This window comes from Argentina silus, assembly GCF_951799395.1.
Source record: "Argentina silus genome assembly, chromosome: 22".
In the NCBI taxonomy this organism is placed as follows: domain Eukaryota; kingdom Metazoa; phylum Chordata; class Actinopteri; order Argentiniformes; family Argentinidae; genus Argentina; species Argentina silus.
Genome location: NC_139676.1, coordinates 2,858,785 through 2,883,044, shown reverse-complemented (window position 1 = coordinate 2,883,044; position 24,260 = coordinate 2,858,785). Strand labels below are relative to the sequence as shown.

Below are 24,260 nucleotides of genomic sequence, written 5' to 3'. Positions count from 1 at the left end.
AGAGGGAGAGGGAGAGGGAGAAGGAGAGCCCTGACTAGATATTCAATATGTTCTCTATATATACAGACTGTTCTCTATATATACAGACTGTTCTATATATATACAGACTGTTCTCTATATACAGACTGTTCTATATATACAGACTGTTCTCTATATATACAGACTGTTCTATATATACAGACTGTTCTCTATATATACAGACTGTTCTATATATACAGACTGTTCTCTATATATACAGACTGTTCTATATATACAGACTGTTCTATATATACAGACTGTTCAGACCTGTTTTGTGTAAATAACTGCAGTGATTTTTACACAAAGTTGATATCCACATAAATTCTAATGAATCACATCAAACCTCCCCTCACTCTAGAATTATTGCTTAATATTATACAGGATTCAGGAATCAATCAATCAATCAATCAAATGTATTTGTAGCTCTTTTAACTAAAGAAATAGTCTCAAGGTGCATTACAACAATAATAATACTATATTGTGAACAATAAATAAAATACAAACAATATGAACTAACACTGAACCATAGACCCCCAAAAACCAAGAGGGAGTTTTCAAATGTTCAATATGTTTGGTATGAAAAGCCACAAACACGGGTATAACATTTGCTGGAAGTGTGTAACATTGTAACTATGGTTACACTTGCAGTACATTTAAATGTTGTTTCAGCATCACATTAGAAAGTGCAGCCAAATCAATGAGCAGAGATATGTGATGCATCTCTGCACCAAGATCCAGACGTGCTGGACGTGTTTCATGTGTTCTAAGCCTCGTATTTAAGGACAACACCTTTAATATAATCATGTTAAAAAATACAAATAAACACACATTCAAATAATCAAATCAAAATGTATCTAAGACATATTGGTGATATGATTCTGTTAAAGGCTAATGCTAACTGCAATAATACAAATTATCATCCAGCACTCAATCAAACCATGCTTTCAAATTCAATAGATAATTGTTGTTTTATGAGACTAATTTAAAAAATACCATATTTTATATTTTACTTTACTTTTATAGAGTAGTTAAATGGCAACCAACAGATCATTCATGAAATTAAATGAAATCCTGCATTTATCAACAAAATTATAATAATTATTATTTATGATTTATGTGTAGCACATGATTAGTACATTATCATATCCACTGTGTGGTCAACTTTGCACCAGTTTTGATTATTTATCAATTACAATAAATCATAACAAATCCTTCAGTCCGCACAAAACCACAAATGCAATAAAATAAACCACAAATCAATTAAATCGCACTCGATCCAATAAATCATACTGAAGTGAATAACTCCACCAAAGAATTGTTATAACGCAATAAATATAGTGAACAATATTTTCCAGAAATGGTCAGGAGTGAACTGACTTCAAACTAGTATGGAGAAGCCGAAATAAGTGGATGTTGTGATTATTGAAGCCTAAATGACGGGACGGAGGAACTCACTGCTTCTGGACCGGCTTCCTCCTCTTCCTGCCGGCGTACAAGCACTCTCCCGGTGGGATCATCATCTGGGACAATTCATTACACTATCATTAATTACCTGCATCAAAAATAACCACTTTAACGCAGATCTTTCCAAGGAAATACAGTATGAACACAGACTATATATTAAGTCCTAAATACATCTATACATTTGTTTTTTTATTATGTTTTTTTATATTGTTTTAATTATATTTTTGGGTGATAACTTATTATAAATAAACAGTTTACCAATCGTGTTTATATCGACATTTCGAAGTGCACAGAAATATTCTTAAATCATACAAAGATCACAGTCTTCCATTCCCTCAGTCACCGTTTCACCTGCGCCTTTGTTTACCTTCGGTAACGGACGGTTTAACGGCCTGATCAGCACCCGGTCACACACACATCAGTCACACACACATCAGTCACACACACATCAGTCACGCACAGACGACGATCAGAAACCTCTCAGATGTTACAGTTCAGACACATCCACCACAGTTTCTATTCAAATCTAAATCAACTCACCCAAATGGTCTTCTAATGATCTTAGTCAGTGAAATACAGTAGCCTACAGAGCAAAGCAGCGTCTAAAACAGTCCGGTCCTAATAAATGACCCTACAATGTCTATTATTATATTACAATGTCTGTTATTATATTACAATGTCTATTATTATATAAAGTTCCACAGAACCGGTGACTATGACCACTAGGACACTACCAAGCTCTGGAAATCCTCTTTAATCAGTCGGGGTGGTTGTGACAGAGGAGGGGGCTGTTATATACCCGGCCGTGGCGTGAACCTCCTCGTGTTTCAGGTGGCGGATTCGGACTCGCTGACCCGGTTGCCCTTCGCACGCGACTCACCGGGACACGCACCGAGCCGTGCCGCGCGCTCATTCCGCGCAGACCTCTCCCCGGTGAGGACCGACCGACCGACCGACCGACCGACCGGAGGACTGATATGGAATATCGCCGTTACTGTATTAATGCAGATTATTCTGTCTCGATCATGATTCGAAATATTAACCGTGACACCGGAGCCGTAAGGAGGAGAGAAATTATGATTTTGTTTTTAAAGAGAGAAATCGAGAGTTTTTTTCTTGGATGACAGCATCGGAGAGTCCTACTTGGCCTCCAGTGTATGCGAGGATGTTAATAATTACGAATCATTTCTGGGATTTCGTTATATTTTTTCCATTTCGTTCATGGAGTATTTTTATCCTTATGAAGTAGGAGACCGATAGTAAATATGAGACATCAAATTAATCAAATACTCAACGGGGTTACTGCTCCTACAGACTATAACCAATGTACATTATATAAAAAAAAAAAAAAAAAAAAAAACATTTAACTATATCACTCACGGCTGGATGGGATGTACGTGACCAATAACATGTAAATGAATTGCATGTAAACCTGTTAGATGTCTGTTTCAGTCTGACAACACGTTGTGTTTCTCAACGCTGTTTGATTTAATATCATTATTGTGGATGACGGCTAAGAAAAGCGTGCTGAAATATGACAGACAGCCGCGGCCTAATAATGATAATGGGAAACAGTTGGGCCTGTTTGTATTATCTAATAACTATATTATTGCTGAAAATATCAAAGAATATACTAGTTTAAATAATAACCACACTTTAATTATAGGTCAATGAGTCCGTATCAGTTAAAGAGAAAAATGCTTTATTAAAATTAGAATCACAGCAGTCATCGTATTCGGTCTTGATTTACTGGAAAAACGACCGAAATAACATGTTGTGTGTTCCGTATTCCCGGTCTATTAGCATGCAGAGATACAGGAGGACGCAGCAGAAGACAGGACTGGTGCCAGAACCGGGCCGGTCCCAGAACCGGGCCGCACCGTCCACGGTCCGCACCGTCCACGGTCCGCTGACTCCCACCTGACCTCCGTCAGCGCCGCTGTGACAACAACAGGTGGAACACGCCATCTAGCGACCAAATCAAACTACTGCAAAATATATATTTATTGAAAAACACGAAGACAGACAATGACACAGAAGACGATAATTTCATGTTTTGTAACATTACAAATGCATTTTCTCTCTCAACTTCATCGACAAAATGGTACATTTATGGAGGACAAGAGTCAAACTCAACCAGTCAGTGACAGACAAGGCAAGGTAATGTTTCAGACAAGGCAGCGATATCCCGACCGTGTGTGTGTGGTGTGTGTGTGTTTACATGTCCTCCAGGATGTAGTTGGGGTTGACCACGAGGAAGGGGTCCTCCTCAATCACACACTTCTCCCCCTCCGCCCCCACCTGCTGCAGACCAGTCTTAGTCAGCTCAATGATGATATGGTCCTAGAAGACACACACACACGTTAACAACACACACACACACACACGTTAACACCACACACGTTAACAACACACACACACACGTTAACCTCACCACAACACTCTTTCCTTACATAATGGATCAGTCTGTGCAGAACTTTCTCAATCAGACTCTTGTTGGCGATGAGTTCAGCCTCAGAATGGAGGTCAGCCTCCATCTCCTTCAGGTACCAGTTCACCAGCTCACTCCTCCGCACCGAACACTCCTCCTCCCCTGGCACACACACACAGGAAATCAGAGGACGGGGCCATTGGAAGTCACGGAACGGAATGAGGAATGCATTCATTACCATGAGCCTGTCCTCCGATTTTCTACCTCCCCCAGTGTTCTACCTCCCCCAGCTTCCCCATGGTGTTCTACCTCCCCCAGCTTCCCCTGGTGTTCTACCTCCCCCAGCTTCCCCATGGTGTTCTACCTCCCCCAGCTTCCCCTGGTGTTCTACCTCCCCCAGCGTTCTACCTCCCCCAGCTTCCCCATGGTGTTCTACCTCCCCCAGCTTCCCCTGGTGTTCTACCTCCCCCAGCTTCCCCATGGTGTTCTACCTCCCCCAGCTTCCCCTGGTGTTCTACCTCCCCCAGCTTCCCCTGGTGTTCTACCTCCCCCAGCTTCCCCTGGTGTTCTACCTCCCCCAGCCTCCCCTGGTGTTCTACCTCCCCCAGCTTCCCCATGGTGTTCTACCTCCCCCAGCCTCCCCTGGTACTGGTGTCACCTCAGAATCTCTGGGTTTGGAGTAAAGGACACTTCCCCCCTGCCTTGAAGTCATCACTGATCTGACATGACTGGATTGGTTAAAGCAGGCGCTTCACGAGGCAGCTGTCACCAATCAGATCACACCTGATCAGTGATGTCCTCTAGGGAGGGAGGGAGGAGGGAGGAGGGATGCAGGGAGGGAGGGAGGGAGGAGGGATGCAGCGAGGAAGGAAGGAGTAAGGAAGGAAGGAAGCAGGGAAGGGAGGGAGGAAGGAGGGAAGCAGGGAAGGGAGGGAGGAAGGAGGGAAGCAGGGAAGGGAGGGATGAGGCCGGGTTCTTACGGTCCTCCATCCTGTGCATGTGCAGGACCAGGAGGTTGGACACCCGGCGGTACTCAGAGAACGTCATCTTCAACGCCGGCTTGGCCACGCCCTTCTCCCATCTGGTTGGCTGCTGCTCCACGTCCGTCAACTCCGCACCGTGGCTATTGGTCCCCATCTGCTCCGCCTCCAACACCTCCTGGTCTGGATGAGAGGAGGGAGGGAAGGAGGAGAGAGAGAGAGAGGGAGGGAGGGAGGGGGGAGGAGAGAGAGAGAGAGGGAGAGAGGGGGGAGGGGAGGAGAGAGAGAGATGACATGAGTTGTGAAAATTGTGGAAATGGAATTAGGAACGGTATTCCTCATTCCGTTCCGTGTATTACAATGAGCCCCGCCCTCCGATGCCTGCCCGCCCCGCCCCCCCCCGTACCGTGGTCCTGGTCCTGGTCGAAGGCCACGTCGGGGGAGTCCACTCTGATGACAGAGTTATTCAGCAGACGGAACGCCTCCTTCACATGTTTGGGGTACACCTGGGGGGGGGAGGGTGAGTGAAGGTGTGTGTGTGTGTGTATATGATGTGTAGGTATGTGTGTGTATGGTGTGTTGGTGTGTATGACGTGTATGTGTGTGTATGATGTGTAGGTGTGTGTGTGTGTATGATGTGTAGGTGTATGTATGGTGTGTGTGTGTGTGTATGGTATGTATGGTGTGTGTGTGTGTGTGTGTGTATGTGTGTATGGTATGTGTGTGTATGGTATGTGTGTGTGTGTGTGTATGTGTGTGTGTGTGTGTGTGTGTGTGTGTATGTGTGTATGGTGTGTGTGTGTATGGTATGTGTGTGTATGGTGTGTGGTATGTGTGTGTATGGTGTGTATGTGTATGGTATGTGTGTGTGTATGGTATGTGTGTGTGTGTGTATGGTATGTATGGTATGTGTGTGTATGGTGTGTGTGTGTGTACCTGGTCGGAGCAGGCCATCCTGGCCATGGCCTCAGACAGACGCAGCATGCTCTCCAGCTGCCGGACCGTGATCCTCCAGGCTGACTTGGTGCTTCCACTGCTGTCCCTCTGACGCAGACGCTTGTACTGGTCCACCACAAACTCCTGGGCCTCCACCGTGATCTGGGGAGGGGGGGGGTAGGGGTGTGTGTGTGTAGAAGTGTGTGTGTGTGCAAGGGTGTGAGTGTGATATTGTGTGTGGGTGTGTGTGTGTGTGTGTGTGTGTAATATTGTGTGTGTGTGTATAATAATATATAATAAGTATGACGTTGAGAAACACACCGACACACAACCTTGTTGGGGGGGGGGGGCTGACCTTGGGCTGAAACTGCCTGGCGAACAGGATGTATCTCTGGATTTGGTCCGTGCTGTAGACCCGCTCCACAGACTCCAGGTTCCTGCAGTGGAGGTCCACGATGCGGCGGGCGATGGCGTAGTCAGTCACCTGGTCGGGGAGACGCGCCCGCACACACACACCACCGCTCAATTCATGATTCCGCCATTTTGTTATGGTACAGCTGCAAACCAGTAGTGATGTCATAGCTAGCATCAATGCTAAGTTATAGCTAACTTAACTTAGAGAGAGAGAGAGAGAGAGAGAGAGAGAGGGGGGGGGGGGAGGGAGAGAGAGAGTAGGAGCCATCATTCAAATCCCAGTTCATTTCCATGCTCCTGGGGAGGCTGGTGGAGGTAGAACACCAGGGGAGGCTGGTGGAGGTAGAAATCAGAGGACAGGCTCATTGTAATGCAAAGGACGGAATCAGGAACAGAATCAAACACAGTGAGGCCGTCCTCTGATGTCTACCTCCGGCTGGCCTCCCACATCACCTGGTCAGGCCTCCCTCCCTCCCCCCCCCCCCCCCCACCTCGTTGCATTCGTCGATGAGGATGAAGAACAGGTCGAAGCGGGACATGATGGGGGCAGACATGTTGATGTTGTGTTTCAGGGACTTGGAGCGGTTGTAGCGTCCGTCGATGGGGTTGGCTGCTGCCAGGATGGACGTCCGCGCGTTCAGGGTGGCCTGAACACACGCGCACACACACACACACACACACACACACACAATTATAAAATAGACTCCTTTTTCCAGCCTCCGTCTGCACAGGTGGCACCTTTAAGCGCAGCCAATTATTCCATGTAAGATTGGAGGTGTTTGGTACGAATACGAACTTAGAGCTTATGTACGTGGGAAACCTGCCTAGAATGGCCTTAAACATTAACATATCCCAGGGCTGCATCCTACGCATAGCGAATGAAGACCATCCAACCAGACTGGACAACGGGCAGTGATGAATCCTGGAGCCTGAATTTGAAATATATCTCAAGGCAGCATGATGAAGTGGGTCGAGTTTGGACAAAGTAGTGGCACCATAGTCCAGCTGAGGCAGGAACAGGCCTGGAACCAGTCGTTTACCAGAAGATGGTGAGAAACACGACTTTAATCGAGATTAAAAACCCACTGTCAACTTCTTAGAGTTCCAATATGATGTTCAAAATTAAGGTTTTTGCCCAACCAAATGCCCAGATATTTATATGCATCAACAAACTCAATCCCAACACTTTCAAGGGTGTCAACAGAAAGGGAAGGAACCGTGGTATTACTAGGTGCAGATATCAATACCTTAGTTTTGTTTGCATTTAAACAAATTAGTTTCAAGTCGATGAGGTCACGCTGTAATGAGTTAAAGTCAGACTGCAAATTGGCAGCTGCAGTCTCAGAAGGAGCAGAAGAATACAGGCCTGTCATCAGCATACAGAGGGTACAGAGGGTACAGAGGGTACAGAGGGTACAGAGGGTACAGAGGGTACAGAGGGTACAGAGGGTACAATCAATGTTTCGTCTGCTCACAAATGGTGATGAAAGAGCAGAGGCCCCAAAATTGATCCCTGGGGAACTCCCCTTTTCAGAACAACAGGATCTCAGTGAGTGAATCCCTGGGGAACTCCCCTTTTCAGAACAACAGGATCTCAGTGAGTGAATCCCTGGGGAACTCCCCTTTTCAGAACAACAGGATCTCAGTGAGTGAATCAACGTAAGAAGTATAAGAAGTAAGAAGTCATGCATAGGCAGAGAGTTGTGGAAGATGCATCAATCAGATTTTGTGTGTGTGTGTGTGTGTGGTACCTTGACGCCAGCCTTGGTGATGGAGATGGTCTGCTGCTCCATGGCCTCGTGGATCGCCACCTGATCCTTCAGGTCCATCTTGTCAAACTCATCGATGCAACACACTCCCTGAGGACACACACACACACTTTGAGCCAATGTACTCATACCCCTCCAGAGGTCACATGACTGAACTGGCAGTACAGCAACACACCAGGGGAGGCTGGGGGAGGTAGAACACCAGGGGAGGCTGGGGGAGGTAGAACACCAGGGGAGGCTGGTGGAGGTAGAAATCGGAGGATGGGCTCATTGTAACGCATGGAGCGGGATGAGGAACGGTATCAAACGCGCACCGACAATGAGCCCGTCCTCCGATTTCTACCCCCACCAGCCTCCCCTGCAACACACAGCAAGCAGGCCTACTGTGAGATCGAGCCAATTAAATGACACCTGGTGATCAGATAAGCCCTCGGATTAAACAGATAAGCGTATCTCTCTGTTACTAGATAACACACACACACACGATAATGGCGTGTTGCCCATGGCGATGCTTACGTTATCGGCCAGCATGAGGGCGCCAGCCTCGATGACGAACTCGTGCGACTCCTCGTCACGGACAACGGCGGCTGTCAGTCCTGCCGCGCTGCTGGCCTTCCCACTGGTGTACACCGCCCGGGGGGCAAAGTCCTCCACGTGCCTGACACACACACACACACACACACACACACACACACACACACACACACACACACACACACACACACACAGGTTAACATCTCTCTCTCTCTCTCTCTCTCTCTCTCACACACACAGTAGATCTGAGAGCATCTGATAGGTGGAAGCAGTATGGTGACATGTCCACCCAGCCAATCAACAGGTAAGAGGGAAAACAAAAGTCAGTAAAAACAATAAAAATACTTGAAGATCTGTAGGTCGTATACAAGGTGTGTGTGTGTGTGTGTGTGTGTGTGTGTGTGTGTGTACTTGAGGAACTGGCTCTTGGAGGTGCTGGGGTCTCCTACGATGCACACATTCACGTCCCCCCTCAGAGACGTGCCCTCCATGGTCGTCTTGGCAACGCCCCCAAACAGCATCAGAAGGATGCCCCTCTTGATCTCATCGTTGCCTGGCAACAGAGGGAGGGCTTTTTAAATGTGTTTTATTTACACATTTTCATACTTGAAGCAGAAAACAACATCTGTTTACGTCCACGAGTTCAACATCCATTTTCCATAGAAACAGCATACACTTAGCATAACAACAAATGAGTAAATCTCACAAACTCTGTACCATGTATGGTTGGGAAGAGACTGGTTCTAGGTTGTAGGTTCTAGTACAGGTTCTAGGTTAGTACCATGTATGGTGGGGAAGAGGCTGGAGCAGAGGTTGTGGTAGAGGTTCTAGTACAGGTTCTAGGTTAGTACCATGTATGGTGGGGAAGAGGCTGGAGCAGAGGTTGTGGTAGAGGTTCTAGGTTCTAGTACAAGTTCTAGGTTAGCATGTATGGTGGGGAAGAGACTGGAACAGAGGTTGTGGTAGAGGTTCTAGTACAGGTTCTAGGTTAGTACCATGTATGGTAGGGAAGAGACTGGAACAGAGGTTGTGGTAGAGGTTCTTGTCCTGGCTCATCTCAAACACCTTCTCCCACTCCTGAACTGTCATCTGGTTCTTCACACTCTCCGCTGACTGGTCCTCCTGACGCAGCTCCTTACCTCCAAACTGGACGGACACACACACACACACACACACACCTCAGTCAGTGACCAACAGTCCTCAGGATAGAAAGTTTGCCCCCATTTCAAAATCAACTCCTTGCCCCATTGAGTGTCTAGGGAGTAGGGGCTAGGGTGTAGGGTCTAGTGTCTATGAAGTAGGGGGCTAGGGGTTGATCAGGGCTATGAAGTGTCCATCAGCCCTGGGCCTACCCGGGGGTTGGTGGGGGCCACGTAGCAGGCTAGGAAGGCCATCCTGTAGGACAGGTCCCTGACCCCCAGGGCCTTCAGCCCCGCGATGCCATCCGCCTCAAAGCCCTCCTTCCCTGTCACTCTGCTGCTGGTCTCTGACCTGGTACCTGGACGGAGAGAGAGACACCATACCATAGAGAGAGAGAGAGAGAGAAGACCATACAGAGATGGAGAGAGAGATACAGTATAGAAAGTAAGTAAATAAACATGGGACTGTAGGTGGGGACACATGACGGGGTTAGGAGCTTATTTCTGGCAGGTCATGGCATTCGTAGGGTCGTTGGTTGACCCTCACCTGCCATCGCCAGCGCGGCCACGTCCGGTACAACGATGAGGGTCCCGGTGAAGTCAGAGCGGTCGCCGGCCTGGGCGGTCTCCACCGCCTCGGCCCGCAGGACCACCTCCACGCAGCGGGGGATGGACCCCCGGGGGAGCTCCGCCTGGGTCTCCTGGATACGCACCTGGGAGGGGACACACACACAGGCAGGCAGGCAGGCAGGCAGGCGCGCACACACACACACACACACACAGGCAGACACACACACAAAACACACACGTAAAACACACACGTAAAACACACACACAATGATGATGGTGCTGCTGTTTGAAAACACACACACACACACACACACACACACACACACACACGATGATGCTTGCAAACAGACTCCCCCTCCTGTTCCTCTACTCTACCTTCTGGAAGTCGACGAAGCGGGACTTGTTGGGGTCCAGCATGAAGCGGCGCCGGTTGGCGCAGACAGGGTTCTTACAGATGTTGGGCTGCGTGTAGCGGAACTGCTGCTCCACGTCCCGGACCACCGACTGGCAGTCCAGGCACAGGAAGGTACCGCTCACCAGCTCAGGGTGGACCGGGTGGGTCCGAACCACCTGGCCGCTGATCCTCAGCAGGGAACCAATACGGGCCGCGGCCATCTCTCTGATCCTGGGGGGGGTAGAGGGAGGGATGAGGGGGAGGAGGGAGGGAGGAGGGAGGAGGGGGTTGGGAAGAGATGGAGGGATGAAAGGGTAGGGGGGGATGAGGGAGGAAACAGAGAGCGATGGTGGGGAGGGGGAGGTATGGTGGGGAGGGGGAGGTATGGAGGGAGGGAAGAGAGGGGGACAGGCCATGGCTGAAGTCCAAAGCAACACTGAGGCTATCCTGTAGATCTAAAGGACTGTGGATAGATAAGCCCTATATGGTCATTCTGTAGATCTAAAGGACAGTGGATAGATAAGCCCTATATGGTCATCCTGTAGATCTAAAGGACTGTGGATAGATAAGCCCTATATGGTCATTCTGTAGATCTAAAGGACAGTGGATAGATAAGCCCTATATGGTCATTCTGTAGATCTAAAGGACAGTGGATAGATAAGCCCTATATGGTCATTCTGTAGATCTAAAGGACAGTGGATAGATAAGCCCTATATGGTCATTCTGTAGATCTAAAGGACAGTGGATAGATAAGCCCTATATGGTCATTCTGTAGATCTAAAGGACAGTGGATAGATAAGCCCTATATGGTCATTCTGTAGATCTAAAGGACAGTGGATAGATAAGCCCTATATGGTCATTCTGTAGATCTAAAGGACAGTGGATAGATAAGCCCTATATGGTCATTCTGTAGATCTAAAGGACAGTGGATAGATAAGCCCTATATGGTCATTCTGTAGATCTAAAGGACAGTGGATAGATAAGCCCTATATGGTCATTCTGTAGATCTTGTGTCCTGTAGGGGCTCGGCTTCCATTTGGATCTCATATCCAGCATGTGAGAAATGGTAAACATTATGCCATCATATTATACACATTGGCATGGTGGTGAATGTAGTTTTGGTTTGATAATAGTTACTTTATTCTTGTGGGGAACTCTGAGAAGGACACGTAGAACTCCTTGTTGGCTGGAATCTTCCCATGGTCCCTTGCGAAGTGGCCTACTGCTCTGCATAGGAACGGATAAACCCTGAGGACGGCAAGACGTTAACGTTTCTTCCCGAAGACAATTATCAATGGATAAAATGTATATTGTTACCTTTAAAACGAACACACCGAATTGTCCACGTATTAGGCGACCGATTAAACCACATTTACCGGTAAAACTCCTCTTGAATGGTGGTGGCCAGTTGTTGGTTGAAGTGTTCGATGTTGGTGAAGCTGACAGTCAGCGTGTTCCTCTCCGGTCGGATCAGCTCCTCCGCGTCCGGTAAATACAGCAGCTCTCCGTTGGGGTTCTGGAACCTGTGCGTAAAGGTGAGGTGAGTGTGCGTAACGGGCGTGGAGCTGTTGTTGTCATCAGGTCTATTTTGGTGACACTCTGGGTGAGGTTAGCCGGATAGCATCCTCCTCTGTCCTCTTAAGCCATAATTGGCTATAATAACTGCTTTAATTTGATTATTAATTACTTAATTTCCTTGTCATGTGTAGTATGTTATTCTGAACTATGATCTGAGCATATCCGCATAAAACTTCAAGGTGTTACCTATCAAATGGCATCCTGCTTTTGCATCTTGAACATATTTCTAATGTTCTAAGCCGTTTAGTTTGGGTCTGGTTTTTAGGCGGTAATTAGTCAGATAGGGCCTTCAGCAGAAGAGGTTATACAGTCCTATGGATGGATAGAGTCGGAGACTTTGTCATGTATCGAAATAAAATAATGACCTCGCCAAGCCAGTTTGTAATAAAGTCCTTCCTTCGGTCTGATTGTTCCTATGGTTGTCTTCTTTTGCGGGTATAAAGCTGATCGTGTGCCTTCCAATAGAAATAAACGCACTTCAACTACGAGAGAGGAATACTAGGAAGCCAGAACATTTGGTCAAAGTCAAATTTGAGCTAAATTGAGCTAATTCCCTTTACTTGCTATTAAATGACTTTGCGAGAGAAATTTGACAACCCTGATGCCCGTCAAAGGGGACAACCACCCGATGAACCATCAGTCAGTCAAAGAAGGATTTTATTCCAAACTGTGTCTTGGCGGAGTCATTTCTACTGAAAGTCTCTGACTCTGTCCATAGTGATGGAGGCTGTCCGGCCAGGGGGAGGTCGATACTAGGTGCTGATCTGGGATCACCGCTTGTCTTCGGTCAACAAACAAAACCAACTCACTCCTCCAGGAACTCGAGAAACAATTTCTGACATTTCTCCGACAGGTCATCCTTCACATGCACTCCCCCGGTGCTGGTCTCGGTAGCAGGCTCCATTCTGAAGGCAGCGGGAAGGGTTGGACCGACAGACGGTGCAGCTCCAGACCAAACTCACCTGAGGAGCGTCTCTGACGAGCCCAGGTGGACCTCTGGTCTAATTGGCACTTAACTCCGCCCATATTTCACAGTATGAAACGAGAAGCCTCGTCATATAATGTCCTCCTGAGGGGCACAGACACATCCCAACGACACACACATATTTTATTTATTGATGCCCAGGTTCTAAACTCAAACCCAGTGCCTGATCAAAGGAGTGTTTGCAGTGCAATGAGTACATCATTATTATTATTATTATTATAGTTATTTCTGAGGTAGAGAACTTCAGAGGCAGATCATACCAGCAACGCGATCCCCAATTCAAGAACCTCGCGGTCATCAAGGTTTTCTTCTGTCACATCACCCAAAAAAATCTAAATAATCAAGATTAATTACAACTTCAAGGACATGATAATTAGCTAAGCAAACAGAGCATGTATCATAAAATACATCAGGAGTTTTATGTCATGACAGCAATCATTTAAAAAAAAAAAAAAAAAAGGAACGTTTTTGGAATTTTCTGCAATGACACTTCATACTGTCAGTGATGAAAGAGCCAGAACTCCTGATTGTCAAGAGCTTATCTTAAGATCCTACGAAGAGAACCCACATCATCATCATCTTCATCTTCACCCCAACATCATGACCTGCAGAATGAAGAGATCATCCGAGGGCATACAGAAACCTTTAATTTTTATTTACCACACATTTAAAAAAAGTGAACCACACTATACAAATGGTTGTTCTGGTACTGGTAGCGGGTAACGAGGCTGATTACATGTCTACGGGCCCTGGTCCAAACACACAGACAGTCCAGTCCAGTTCAGTCCATATCGCCCTCTGGAAGTGCAGCTAAAATTGCACTAATCTTTTTTTAATTTTTTTATTTGTATTTTATTTTAAAACATCACCTTCTTTGATTTCTGCCACATCATGAAGCAGCAATGTGTGTTTAATTCCACCATCTGATCTCGGACGTCTTTGTTTTTGCTTTTTAAATGCAGAGAGAGACAGCAGCATGCAGCCTTAGCTCCTTGAGAGCCGAGGAGGGGGGGAGGGGTTGTTTTCTGATTTTTTTTTGGGGGGGGGGGGGCGTTGGTAATGTTATTAACTTTGCGAGATAAAGGTAAAAGGTCTCTGTCCATGTTATTTACATATCAAAACGGTGCATCTGGCGATCCTGAGCAGTTCTGATGGGATCAGTCCGACGCTGACAGCAGCTGTCCCATTCTCCGGGTTTAAAGGGAAAGTCCAGCTTTAGCAAAACAAGCGACCAACATCTCCTCCACTCCCCAGACAGTCTTCATCCTTTCATCCTTTCTTCCTCTTTCTTTCTTTCACGTGCGTGTTTCGTTTTCTCCTCTCCTCTCCTCTGACGACGTTGGCCGGATGTCAGAAGGAACGATGTGTTTTTTTATTTTTATTACACAAGAGACAACTGATAAAGAAGAAAGTAAGAGAAGGGAAGGTGGAGAAGAATGGAAAGGTTTGTTTGTTTGTTGTTAAGCCAGGTAGCTGTAGGTGTCCTTCTCTCCGTCCACGCGCTCCAGGTACTCCTTCTCGATCAGGATGTCGATACATTTCTGGAAAAACAAACAAAGATGACAGACTGATGAGTACCATGACAGAGGAGGTGAGACCAACCCACCATAACCTCTCCTCTGACTCCTCCCATCCTTTCCCTCGCTTCCTCCTCTAAAAGTGTTGGAGGAGAATATGGAAGGGGGGAGGAACCTCAGATCTCCTACTCCAACACGCTCTGAGAAGGAAGGAAGGAAGGATGCAAAGATAGACTATTGGGACGTACCCAGATACTCAGGAGGAAAACCCTCAAACAGGTCAAACTAATGAAATCATGATGTATTTATTGATCAACCCTTTAAGTTGATGAAAGCCACAGGGGAGAGGAGCAGGAGAAGGACCCGCTGTTATGTGAAAGCCACAGGGGAGGCTGGTGGAGGTAAAACACACGTGTGAGACACCGTTCCTCAATCCGTCCCATGCATTACAATGAGGCCGGCCTCCGATGTCTACATCGGCCAGCCTCCCCTGGCGAGGGTAGCCCTGCAGGTACCTTGATGACGGGGACTCTGGGTTTGAACCGGGAGGACAGCTGGTTGAGGACCTCGGCCAGGAGCTGCTGGTGCTTCAGGACCTTCCTCATCTTCATGATCCTCACAATGGCCGCCTACAGCAGGGGGGAGAGGACAAACAGCAGGGTTAAAGAAAAACTCTCTCTCTCTGTTTGTGTCTCTCTCTCTCTGTCTTTCTGTCTGTCTGTCCGTCTACCTACCCATCTATCCATCCATCCATCTAGCCTTCCTCATCATCATCATCCTCACAATGGCCGTCTACATCAACAATTACATGTGTGAGTGAAATGAAGAGTAGAGAGAGAGAGAAGGGGGAGAGAAAGAGAGAGAAGGGAGAGAGAGAGAGAAGGGAGAGAGAGAGAAGGGAGAGAGAAGGGAGAGAGAGAGAGAAGGGAGAGAGAGAGAAGGGAGAGAGAAGGGAGAGAGAGAGAGAGAGAGAGAGAGAAGGGAGAGAGAGAGAGAAGGGAGAGAGAAGGGAGAGAGAGAGAGAGAGAGAGAAGGGAGAGAGAGAGAGAAGGGAGAGAGAGAGAAGGGAGAGAGAAGGGAGAGAGAGAGAGAGAGAGAGAGAGAGAGAGAGAAGGGGGAGAGAGAGAAAGAGAGAGAGAGAAGGGAGAGAGAGAGAGAGAGAGAAGGGGGAGAGAGAGAGAGAGAGAGAAGGGGGAGAGAGAGAGAGAGAGAGAGAGAGAAGGGGGAGAGAGAGAGAGAGAGAAGGGGGAGAGAGAGAGAGAAGGGAGAGAGAGAGAGAAGGGAGAGAGAGAGAAGGGAGAGAGAAGGGAGAGAGAGAGAGAGAGAGAGAGAGAGAAGGGGGAGAGAGAGAAAGAGAGAGAGAGAAGGGAGAGAGAGAGAGAGAGAGAAGGGGGAGAGAGAGAGAGAGAGAGAGAGAGAAGGGGGAGAGAGAGAGAGAGAGAAGGGGGAGAGAGAGAGAGAGAGAGAGAGAAGGGGGAGAGAGAGAGAGAGAGAGAGAGAAGGGGGAGAGAGAGAGAGAGAGAGAGAAGGGGGAGAGAGAGAGAGAAGGGAGAGAAAGAGAAGGGAGAGAGAGAGAGAAGGGGGAGAGAGAGAGAGAGAGAGAGAAGGGGGAGAGAGAGAGAGAGAGAGAGAAGGGGGAGAGTGAAAAAGAAAGAAAATAAGTGAAGTGAGAGTGACAGCCTCTGACTCCTCCTCCAGAGGACGGCAGACAACCACACCTGTATTAACAACTTCCTGTCCTCCTCGATGTTCTTGTGAGTGGTTTCCTGTTCCTGTTTCTGCTCTGTCTTCATTGGCACGTTGATGTTGACCCGGAGCTTCTTACTGCAACACACACACACACACACACACACACACACACACACACACACACACACACACACACACACACACACACACACACACACACACACACACACACACACACACACGATAACACGATAATTGGCTACAACATGAAGCATCATAATTGATGGATTTTTGGTGAATAAAGTCACCCTCTGTTCTCTAGAATGTTGACAATTTGGGAGACTTTATTTCACCATCGGCACTGAATCATTTAACCTAACAGCTACGTAATACCATACAGGGCCGGTTCCCCAGACCTACGTAATACCATACAGGGCCGGTTCCCCAGACCTACGTAATACCATACAGGGCCGGTTCCCCAGACCTACGTAATACCATACAGGGCCGGTTCCCCAGACCTAGATTACGCCTAGTCCTAGATTAAGGCTAGTCCTAGATTACGCCTAGTCCTAGATTAAGGCTAGTCCTAGATTACGCCTAGTCCTGGATTACGCCTAGTCCTGGATTACGCCTAGTCCTGGATTACGCCTAGTCCTGGATTAAGCCTAGTCCTGGATTAAAAAGCATTTTTCTATGCACTTTGTCATCACCACTCACTTCTTGTAGCCCAGGAACAGTTTGATGAAGGTGTCTGGTTTGAAGTCGGCTTCATCCACGTTGGCGTTCTCATCCTCCAGGACCTGGGTGTCATGGCAACATAACACAGCTCAGGTCAAAGGTCAACTCACAGTGAAGAGCACTGATTGGCTGTTCCACATCAGCTGAGGAACAGTTTGTCTCCATCATCAGATGATAAGAAGTTTCTGTGTGTGTGTGTGTGTGTGTGTGTGTGTGTACAGTACTTACAAGCAGTTTGGACTTTAACAGGATCTGCAACACCTGCACCAATATGTCCTGGAAAACACACACACACACACACACACACACACACACACACACACACACACACAGTCATCAGAAATGTATTCAGAGTAAACGTCACTTCTTTGTTGTGGTAATAGCAGGGTTCTCCCCAGGAAGTCTGAACAGTATCATCGCATCATCAAAACCCTCTCGTCTTTCTCCGCGCTAGAATGAAGGAACATCCCAACGCTTTGACATTCACTTTGAACAACAATGTCTTCGGCGATCAAAGGCAGTTTCTCGATCGCTACTAAATATCTAGTTTAATTTGCCTTGACGTGTTTACATGGTGGTGTCACCAAGGTCACCGTAGAAACACTGTCTGGGGAGAACCCTGGACAGGATATGATGTCATACAACAGAGTGGGACATTGGGGAATGTTTCTAGAATGAAGAAGAACGTGATGGAACATTCTGGAACGTGTTAGATTCTAGAACACAGTATGAAGAGTCTGTCTGTGGGGAGGACTCTGAACAGGATGTAAACAGGGGAGGTGTTGTTCTCACGATCTTGATCTGCGTGCTGTCAGTGAGCTGCTGGACCGTGTAGACATCCTCTGCGTTGTACTGCAGGAGGATAGCCATCTGGAAGGTCGACGCCTGGGGGGGAGGGAGGGAGGGAGGGAGGGAATAAAAGGAGGTAGGGATGGAGAGTCAATCAGACCAAGTCATCACAAGGTGACGCTTTCTAAAATATTACATTTCATGAAGAAATGAAGAGGCTGAATGGAGACAATTCTCCCTGTGTTCAATCAGAGGGACACAGCCTCCACAGTGGAACACCAGAGCCAGATGAGTTATTACAGGATAGACCTGTTATTACAGGTGTTATCTGCCTACCTGTAGGGTGTATCTGTTCTTGAAGCAGTTGGTGACCAGCTCTCCTTTAGACAGGTGGTACAGCCAGGTGAGCTTGCGCCCGCTGTGTCTGCTGGCGTAGAAGGCTGTGAATCGCTGGTAACTCCTCTCCAGCTGGAGGGAGGGAAGGGGAGGGGAGAGGAGAGGAGAGGAAAGGAGGAGGAGGGGAGAGGAGAGAAGAGGAGAGGAAAGGAAAGGAGGAGAGGAGAGGAGAGGAGAGGAGAGGAGGGTCCATCAATCAATCTTTATTACCTCAGAGGGAAATGGGGTTTTTGAGCAGAGATACTGAAAGAGAACCATAGAGGAATGTCAGGGGGGTGGATCGGTCCATTGGGTCAGTAGAGAGGGGGGTGGATCGGTCCATTGGGACAGTAAAGAGGGGGGTGGAACGGTCCATTGGGTCAGTAGAGAGGGGGGTGGTCGTGTGTGTGTTACCTCAGAGGGCAGGGCGAACGTGCGTGTGTTACCTCAGAGGGCAGGGCGAACGTGCAGGACTGTTGGAATGGCCAGGAACCAGAACTCAGGACCTGGATACTGAAGTCCACTGGGAGGGGGGGAGGGAGAGAGAGAGGGAGGGAGAGGGAGAGGGAGGGAGAGAGAGAGAGAGAGATCACTTATCTTTTCCCAGTTGTTTGAGTTCCAGTGATCCAGTGGAAACCCAGGTCAGACAGCCAGGTACTCACAGTCTAACGGCTCAGAGTTGGTGAGGTGCTTCTTAAACTGTTCGTTCAGGTCTTTGCTGACGCCGATGTCCTGGAACATGCGCTGGAGTTTGGACGTGTACTCAAAGCCGCATGCTTGCTGTGGGGAGAGAGGGACACAGTCCTACTGTAGTTATTTGGGGTATTTGGGGGTAGATCAGCTTTGAAATGAGTAAATAGAATTCAAGTTCTATCCAATAGCGTTGCTTGCATCATTTCTGGGTGGGTCCGGTGGTACGGTACCTTTAGTTAGTCTGAGGGAGAGGTGGGTCCGGTGGTACGGTACCTTTAGTTAGTCTGAGGGGGAGGTGGGTCCGGTGGTACGGTACCTTTAGTTAGTCTGAGGGGGAGGTGGGTCCGGGGGTACGGTACCTTTAGTTAGTCTGAGGGGGAGGTGGGTCCGGTGGTACGGTACCTTTAGTTAGTCTGAGGGGGAGGTGGGTCCGGTGGTACGGTACCTTTAGTTAGTCTGAGGGGGAGGTGGGTCCGGTGGTACGGTACCTTTAGTTTAGAGATCATGCTGGCCTCTGCGTCGTCGCTGGCGCTGTTCTGATGGACCAGCCGCTTGGCCAACATCTTGGCGTAGAACTTCTGGAACACGTCTTTGTCCTCGATGTACTTGAACACCACCATCTGAGGACGGGAACAGAGGTAGGGGTCAGGAGGTAGTTACAGTAGTTAAGGGTTAGGAGGTAGTTACAGTAGTTAAGGGTTAGGAGGTAGTTACAGTAGTTAAGAGTTAAGAGGTCGTTACAGTAGTTAAGGGTTAGGAGGTAGTTACAGTAGTTAAGGGTTAAGAGTTGGTTATAGTAGTTAAGAGTTAGGGTTATACTGTTTATGGTTGGGGTTAAAACACTGCTGAACCAAACAGTTGCCTTTGACAACGTGGTTGCCATGGTTGTTTCTGTGGACTCACCACTTGGTTGAGCGTGTCCTCAAGCTCCGCCTCCTCTGGGTTCTTAGAACTGGACAGAAAACAACACAACGTCACAAACCAACATCCTCTTGTGTGTTCTATCTAGGAAGACCACAGTCACACACACACACACACACCTCTTCTTGAGCAGAGAGTCACAGTATCGGGCCAGCAGCTCGGGTGATTTACTGGACGACTGAACCATCTTGGTCACGGCGTTATTGTTGATGAAACGACCGCAGGCCTGGGAGGAGGAGGAGGAGGAGGAGGAAGAGGAGGGGAAGGGAGAGGAAGAGGGGGAGGAAGAGGAGGGGGAGGGAGAGGAGGAGGAGGAGGAAGAGGAGGAGAAACAACTGGTATTATTAACCCTTTACTCTACCAGCTAAACTGATGTAGATGAAATCCTCTTCTACCAGGTCAACCACGTGTGTTTGATACCGTTCCTCATTCCATGCATTACAATGAGCCCCGTCCTCCGATTTCTACCTCCGCCGGCCTCCCCTGGTTCACAGTGAATATGATGTATTTAGACTGAGGAACCCGGGCCTACCTTGTCCAAGGCGGCGACAAAGCCTGCGTCGTTGTTGAAAGCAGACATGACTAAGGCGTTGTACTTCTTATGGACGTCTAGGATGGTCTGGACGTACATTTTGGGGTCCTGGGGAGGACAGGACGAGACAGAGAGGGGAGAGACAGGGGTCAGAGGTCAGGGGTCAGAGTGAACTGGAGACACAACATCTCAGATGAGCCTAACAAAGACAAAGACGACAGGATAGTGACATTGGGTGGAAAATAATGCCACATTCACATTTCACTGAAATAAAACTGTCTCCTCACACACATTAAGAGCAGGTGAAAGGAGATGGATATAAAACAAGCAGGCTCTGCCCTCAGTAGGACCTCCCTGCCTAAATAAAGGTTTATTAATAATAATAATAATATTAATAATAATAATAATAATAATAATATTAACAAAGCTAAAACAAGGGTGTTGTCCTCTGGGATTCTTACGTTGAGTGCGGCCTCCCCACACTTCTCTATAGCAGCCAGGCCCTGGTTGAAGATGTGAGTTTCCAGAAGCTTCTTCAGCTCCCCCAGACCGTCAGTGATACGAGACACCAGGTTGTACATACGACCCAGGTCTACAGAGAGAGGGAGGGAGGGGGGGGGGAGAGGGAGGGAGAGGGAGAGGGAGGGAGAGAGGGAGGGAGGGGGAGAGAGGGAAGGAGGGGGAGAGAGCCGGCATCAAATGGTGAGAGAAGCAAGCATACAAGTTTCTAGTTTATTGTTAGTCTCAAACACGAGTGCAGGGAGTAAAATTCTTTGGCTCGGTTCCATGACAATGCAGCATCCAATACAATAATACAAAAATACAAGACATATACACCAGAACAAGAGGAAGCATCTACTCACTGCTATGCATACACTGATCCTGACCAACACACCAGGGGACACACTCCTACCAGGGGACACACTCCTACCAGGGGACACACTCCTACCAGGGGACACACTCCTACCAGGGGACACACTCCTACCAGGGGACACACTCCTACCAGGGGTCACACTCCTACCAGGGGTCACACTCCTACCAGGGGACACACTCCTACCAGGGGACACACTCCTACCAGGGGACCAGAGCCACGGAGGGTGTCTGAGCGCTGGTCAGGTGACTCTCCTTACCTTCGTTCTTGTCAGCGTCCAGAAGGTTCTGGAACTCTGTGTGGAAGATCTCCAGGTGCTTCTCGATGAGCACCTGCTCACACTTCCTGGCCAGCTCGTCCTGCGTGCTCTCATGGAGGTAGACCTGAACACGCCTCTGCTCCTCCAGCAGACGGGCCTCCGCCTGACACACACACACACACACACACACACACACACACACACACACACACACACACACACACACACACACACACACACACACACACACACACACACACACACACACACACACAGGTGTAGAACAGGTGTATATAACAATAATAACAGGTGTATAACACTCATAACAGGTATATATAACAGGTGTGTGTGTGTATAACCTACCTTCTTCATGTACTCTGTGACAGGGTTCTGTTACAGGTGTATATAACAGGTGTGTGTGTGTGTGTATAACAGGTGTATAACCTACCTTCTTCATGTACTCTGTGACAGGGTTCTGTTGCAGGAACTCTGTGCTCTCCCTGGTGTAGAAGCGCTCTGTGTCGGCCAGGAACTGGGTCTCAAAGTACTCCTTATACACAGACAGGGTCGGCCCTTTGGCAAACGCATCGTCCTCGTTCAGACCCAGTTCAACTGGAAGAGACAGAACACCACGGTGAAACACCTCATACATACACACTACATACACACCTTATACACACACACACTACAGATACACACCACGGTGAAACACCTCATACATACACACTACATACACACCTTATACACACACACTACAGATACACACCACGGTGAAACACCTCATACATACACACTACATACACACCTTATACACACACACACACTACAGATACACACCACGGTGAAACACCTCACACATACACACTACATACACACCTTATACACACACACTACATACACACCTTATACACACACACACACACACTACAGATACACACCACGGTGAAACACCTCACACATACACACTACATACACACCTTATACACACACACTACATACACACCTTATACACACACACACACTACAGATACACACCACGGTCAAATACCTCATACATACACACACACCACAGTCAAAAACAGTGTGTGTGTGTTACTAGTCCAGTGTGTGGTTCTGGTCCGACCCACCGTAAGACTGGACCACACCGCTGATTAGTCTGGTGTTGATGGTCTCTCCATTCCTCTCCTTCTCTATCAGCTTCAATACAGCATTCGTGACCTGGGGGGGGGGGGGGGGGGGGAGTGACAGAGAGAGAGAGAGAGACAGAGAGAGAGAGAGACAGAGAGAGACAGAGATCCACCTGGTCATTGAAGGTTTCATATCATATCAACCTGACTCCTCTGAGGAGCGACCGTACAGGGACATGGACAGCCATACAGGGACAGCCGTACAGGGACAGGGACAGCCATACAGGGACAGGGACAGCCATACAGGGACAGCCATACAGGGACAGGGACAGCCGTACAGGGACAGCCATACAGGGACAGGGACAGCCATACAGACACAGGGACAGCCGTACAGGGACAGCCATACAGACACAGGGACAGCCGTACAGGGACAGGGACAGCCATACAGACACAGGGACAGCCGTACAGGGACAGGGACAGCCGGACAGGGACAGGGACAGCCGGACAGGGACAGGGACAGTCGTACAGGGACAGCCGTACAGGGACAGCCGTACAGGGACAGGGACAGCCGTACAGGGACAGGGACAGGGACAGCCGGACAGGGACAGCCGGACAGGGACAGCCGGACAGGGACAGGGACAGCCGTACAGGGACAGTCGTACAGGGACAGCCGTACAGGGACAGCCGTACAGGGACAGGGACAGGGATAGCCGGACAGGGACAGGGACAGCCGGACAGGGACAGCCGGACAGGGACAGGGACAGCCGTACAGGGACAGTCGTACAGGGACAGCCGTACAGGGACAGCCGTACAGGGACAGGGACAGCCGTACAGGGACAGGGACAGCCAGTCACTTTAAAACCCATCTTTTTAAACGTGCTTTTAATCTTTAACTATTTTTATTGATGTTTTTATTGACTGTGATCTTGTTTGACTTTTTATTCTTTTATCTACTCTTGTTCTCTCCATGGAATGTAGTGTCTTTGAGGACTAAGAAAAGCGATTTACAAAATAAATGCATTATTCATATTATTCATATTGATATTATTATGATAATAATCCAGGCGACCTAGAGCCAGGCCACTGGAGGGAGGTACGTACTTGTTTATTCAGCGGTCTAAAAAGGCATTCCCTCCACGTCACCAGGGCAAGCTGCAACCAGAGGACACCATGAATCACACATCCACAACATGCATCCTCCCTTCCTCTTCTCCCCCCCCCTCCCCCCTTCCTCCCAGATAAAGGGTGTGTGAGTAGATCTCGTAGATGCCCCCCCCCCCCTCTTACTGAGTAGATCTCGTAGATGCCCCCCCCCCCCTCTTACTGAGTAGATCTCGTAGATGCCCCCCCCCCCCCCTTACTGAGTAGATCTCGTAGATGCCCCCCCCCCCCCCTCTTACTGAGTAGATCTCGTAGATGCCCCCCCCCCCCCTCTTACTGAGTAGATCTCGTAGATGCCCCCCCCCCCCCTCTTACTGAGTAGATCTCGTAGATGCCCCCCCCCCCCCCCCCCCCTCTTACTGAGTAGATCTCGTAG

The 24,260-nt window shown here is 48.4% G+C and overlaps 2 protein-coding genes across 2 annotated transcripts in view; both read right to left on the bottom strand.

Annotated features, from left to right (window-relative positions):
* Positions 1 to 3,228: 3,228 nt before the first annotated feature.
* On the bottom strand, positions 3,229 to 13,131 carry mcm6l (MCM6 minichromosome maintenance deficient 6, like; the record flags this gene model as incomplete). Its single annotated transcript, XM_083694296.1, has 18 exons — positions 3,229 to 3,421; positions 3,704 to 3,825; positions 3,936 to 4,075; positions 4,894 to 5,076; positions 5,300 to 5,399; positions 5,830 to 5,991; positions 6,185 to 6,313; positions 6,735 to 6,890; positions 7,995 to 8,102; positions 8,529 to 8,670; positions 8,958 to 9,099; positions 9,542 to 9,692; positions 9,899 to 10,044; positions 10,233 to 10,398; positions 10,631 to 10,880; positions 11,787 to 11,897; positions 12,026 to 12,172; positions 13,037 to 13,131. The coding sequence occupies 18 exons, from the start codon at positions 13,129 to 13,131 to the stop codon at positions 3,229 to 3,231; spliced, it is 2,643 nt and encodes an 880-aa protein (XP_083550422.1).
* Positions 13,132 to 13,846: 715 nt separating this feature from the next.
* The window catches only part of LOC310821597 (cullin-1), a 20,477-nt gene continuing 10,063 nt past the window's right edge, over positions 13,847 to 24,260 (bottom strand). The window contains exons 17-22 of the mRNA XM_083693688.1: positions 17,949 to 18,041; positions 17,385 to 17,432; positions 17,136 to 17,218; positions 16,448 to 16,553; positions 15,245 to 15,358; positions 13,847 to 14,753 (exon numbers count right to left, since the gene is read on the bottom strand). Coding sequence (XP_083549814.1) covers positions 14,673 to 14,753; positions 15,245 to 15,358; positions 16,448 to 16,553; positions 17,136 to 17,218; positions 17,385 to 17,432; positions 17,949 to 18,041 — 525 coding nt within the window. The 3' untranslated portion in view covers positions 13,847 to 14,672. The remainder of the gene's footprint in view (positions 14,754 to 15,244; positions 15,359 to 16,447; positions 16,554 to 17,135; positions 17,219 to 17,384; positions 17,433 to 17,948; positions 18,042 to 24,260) is intronic.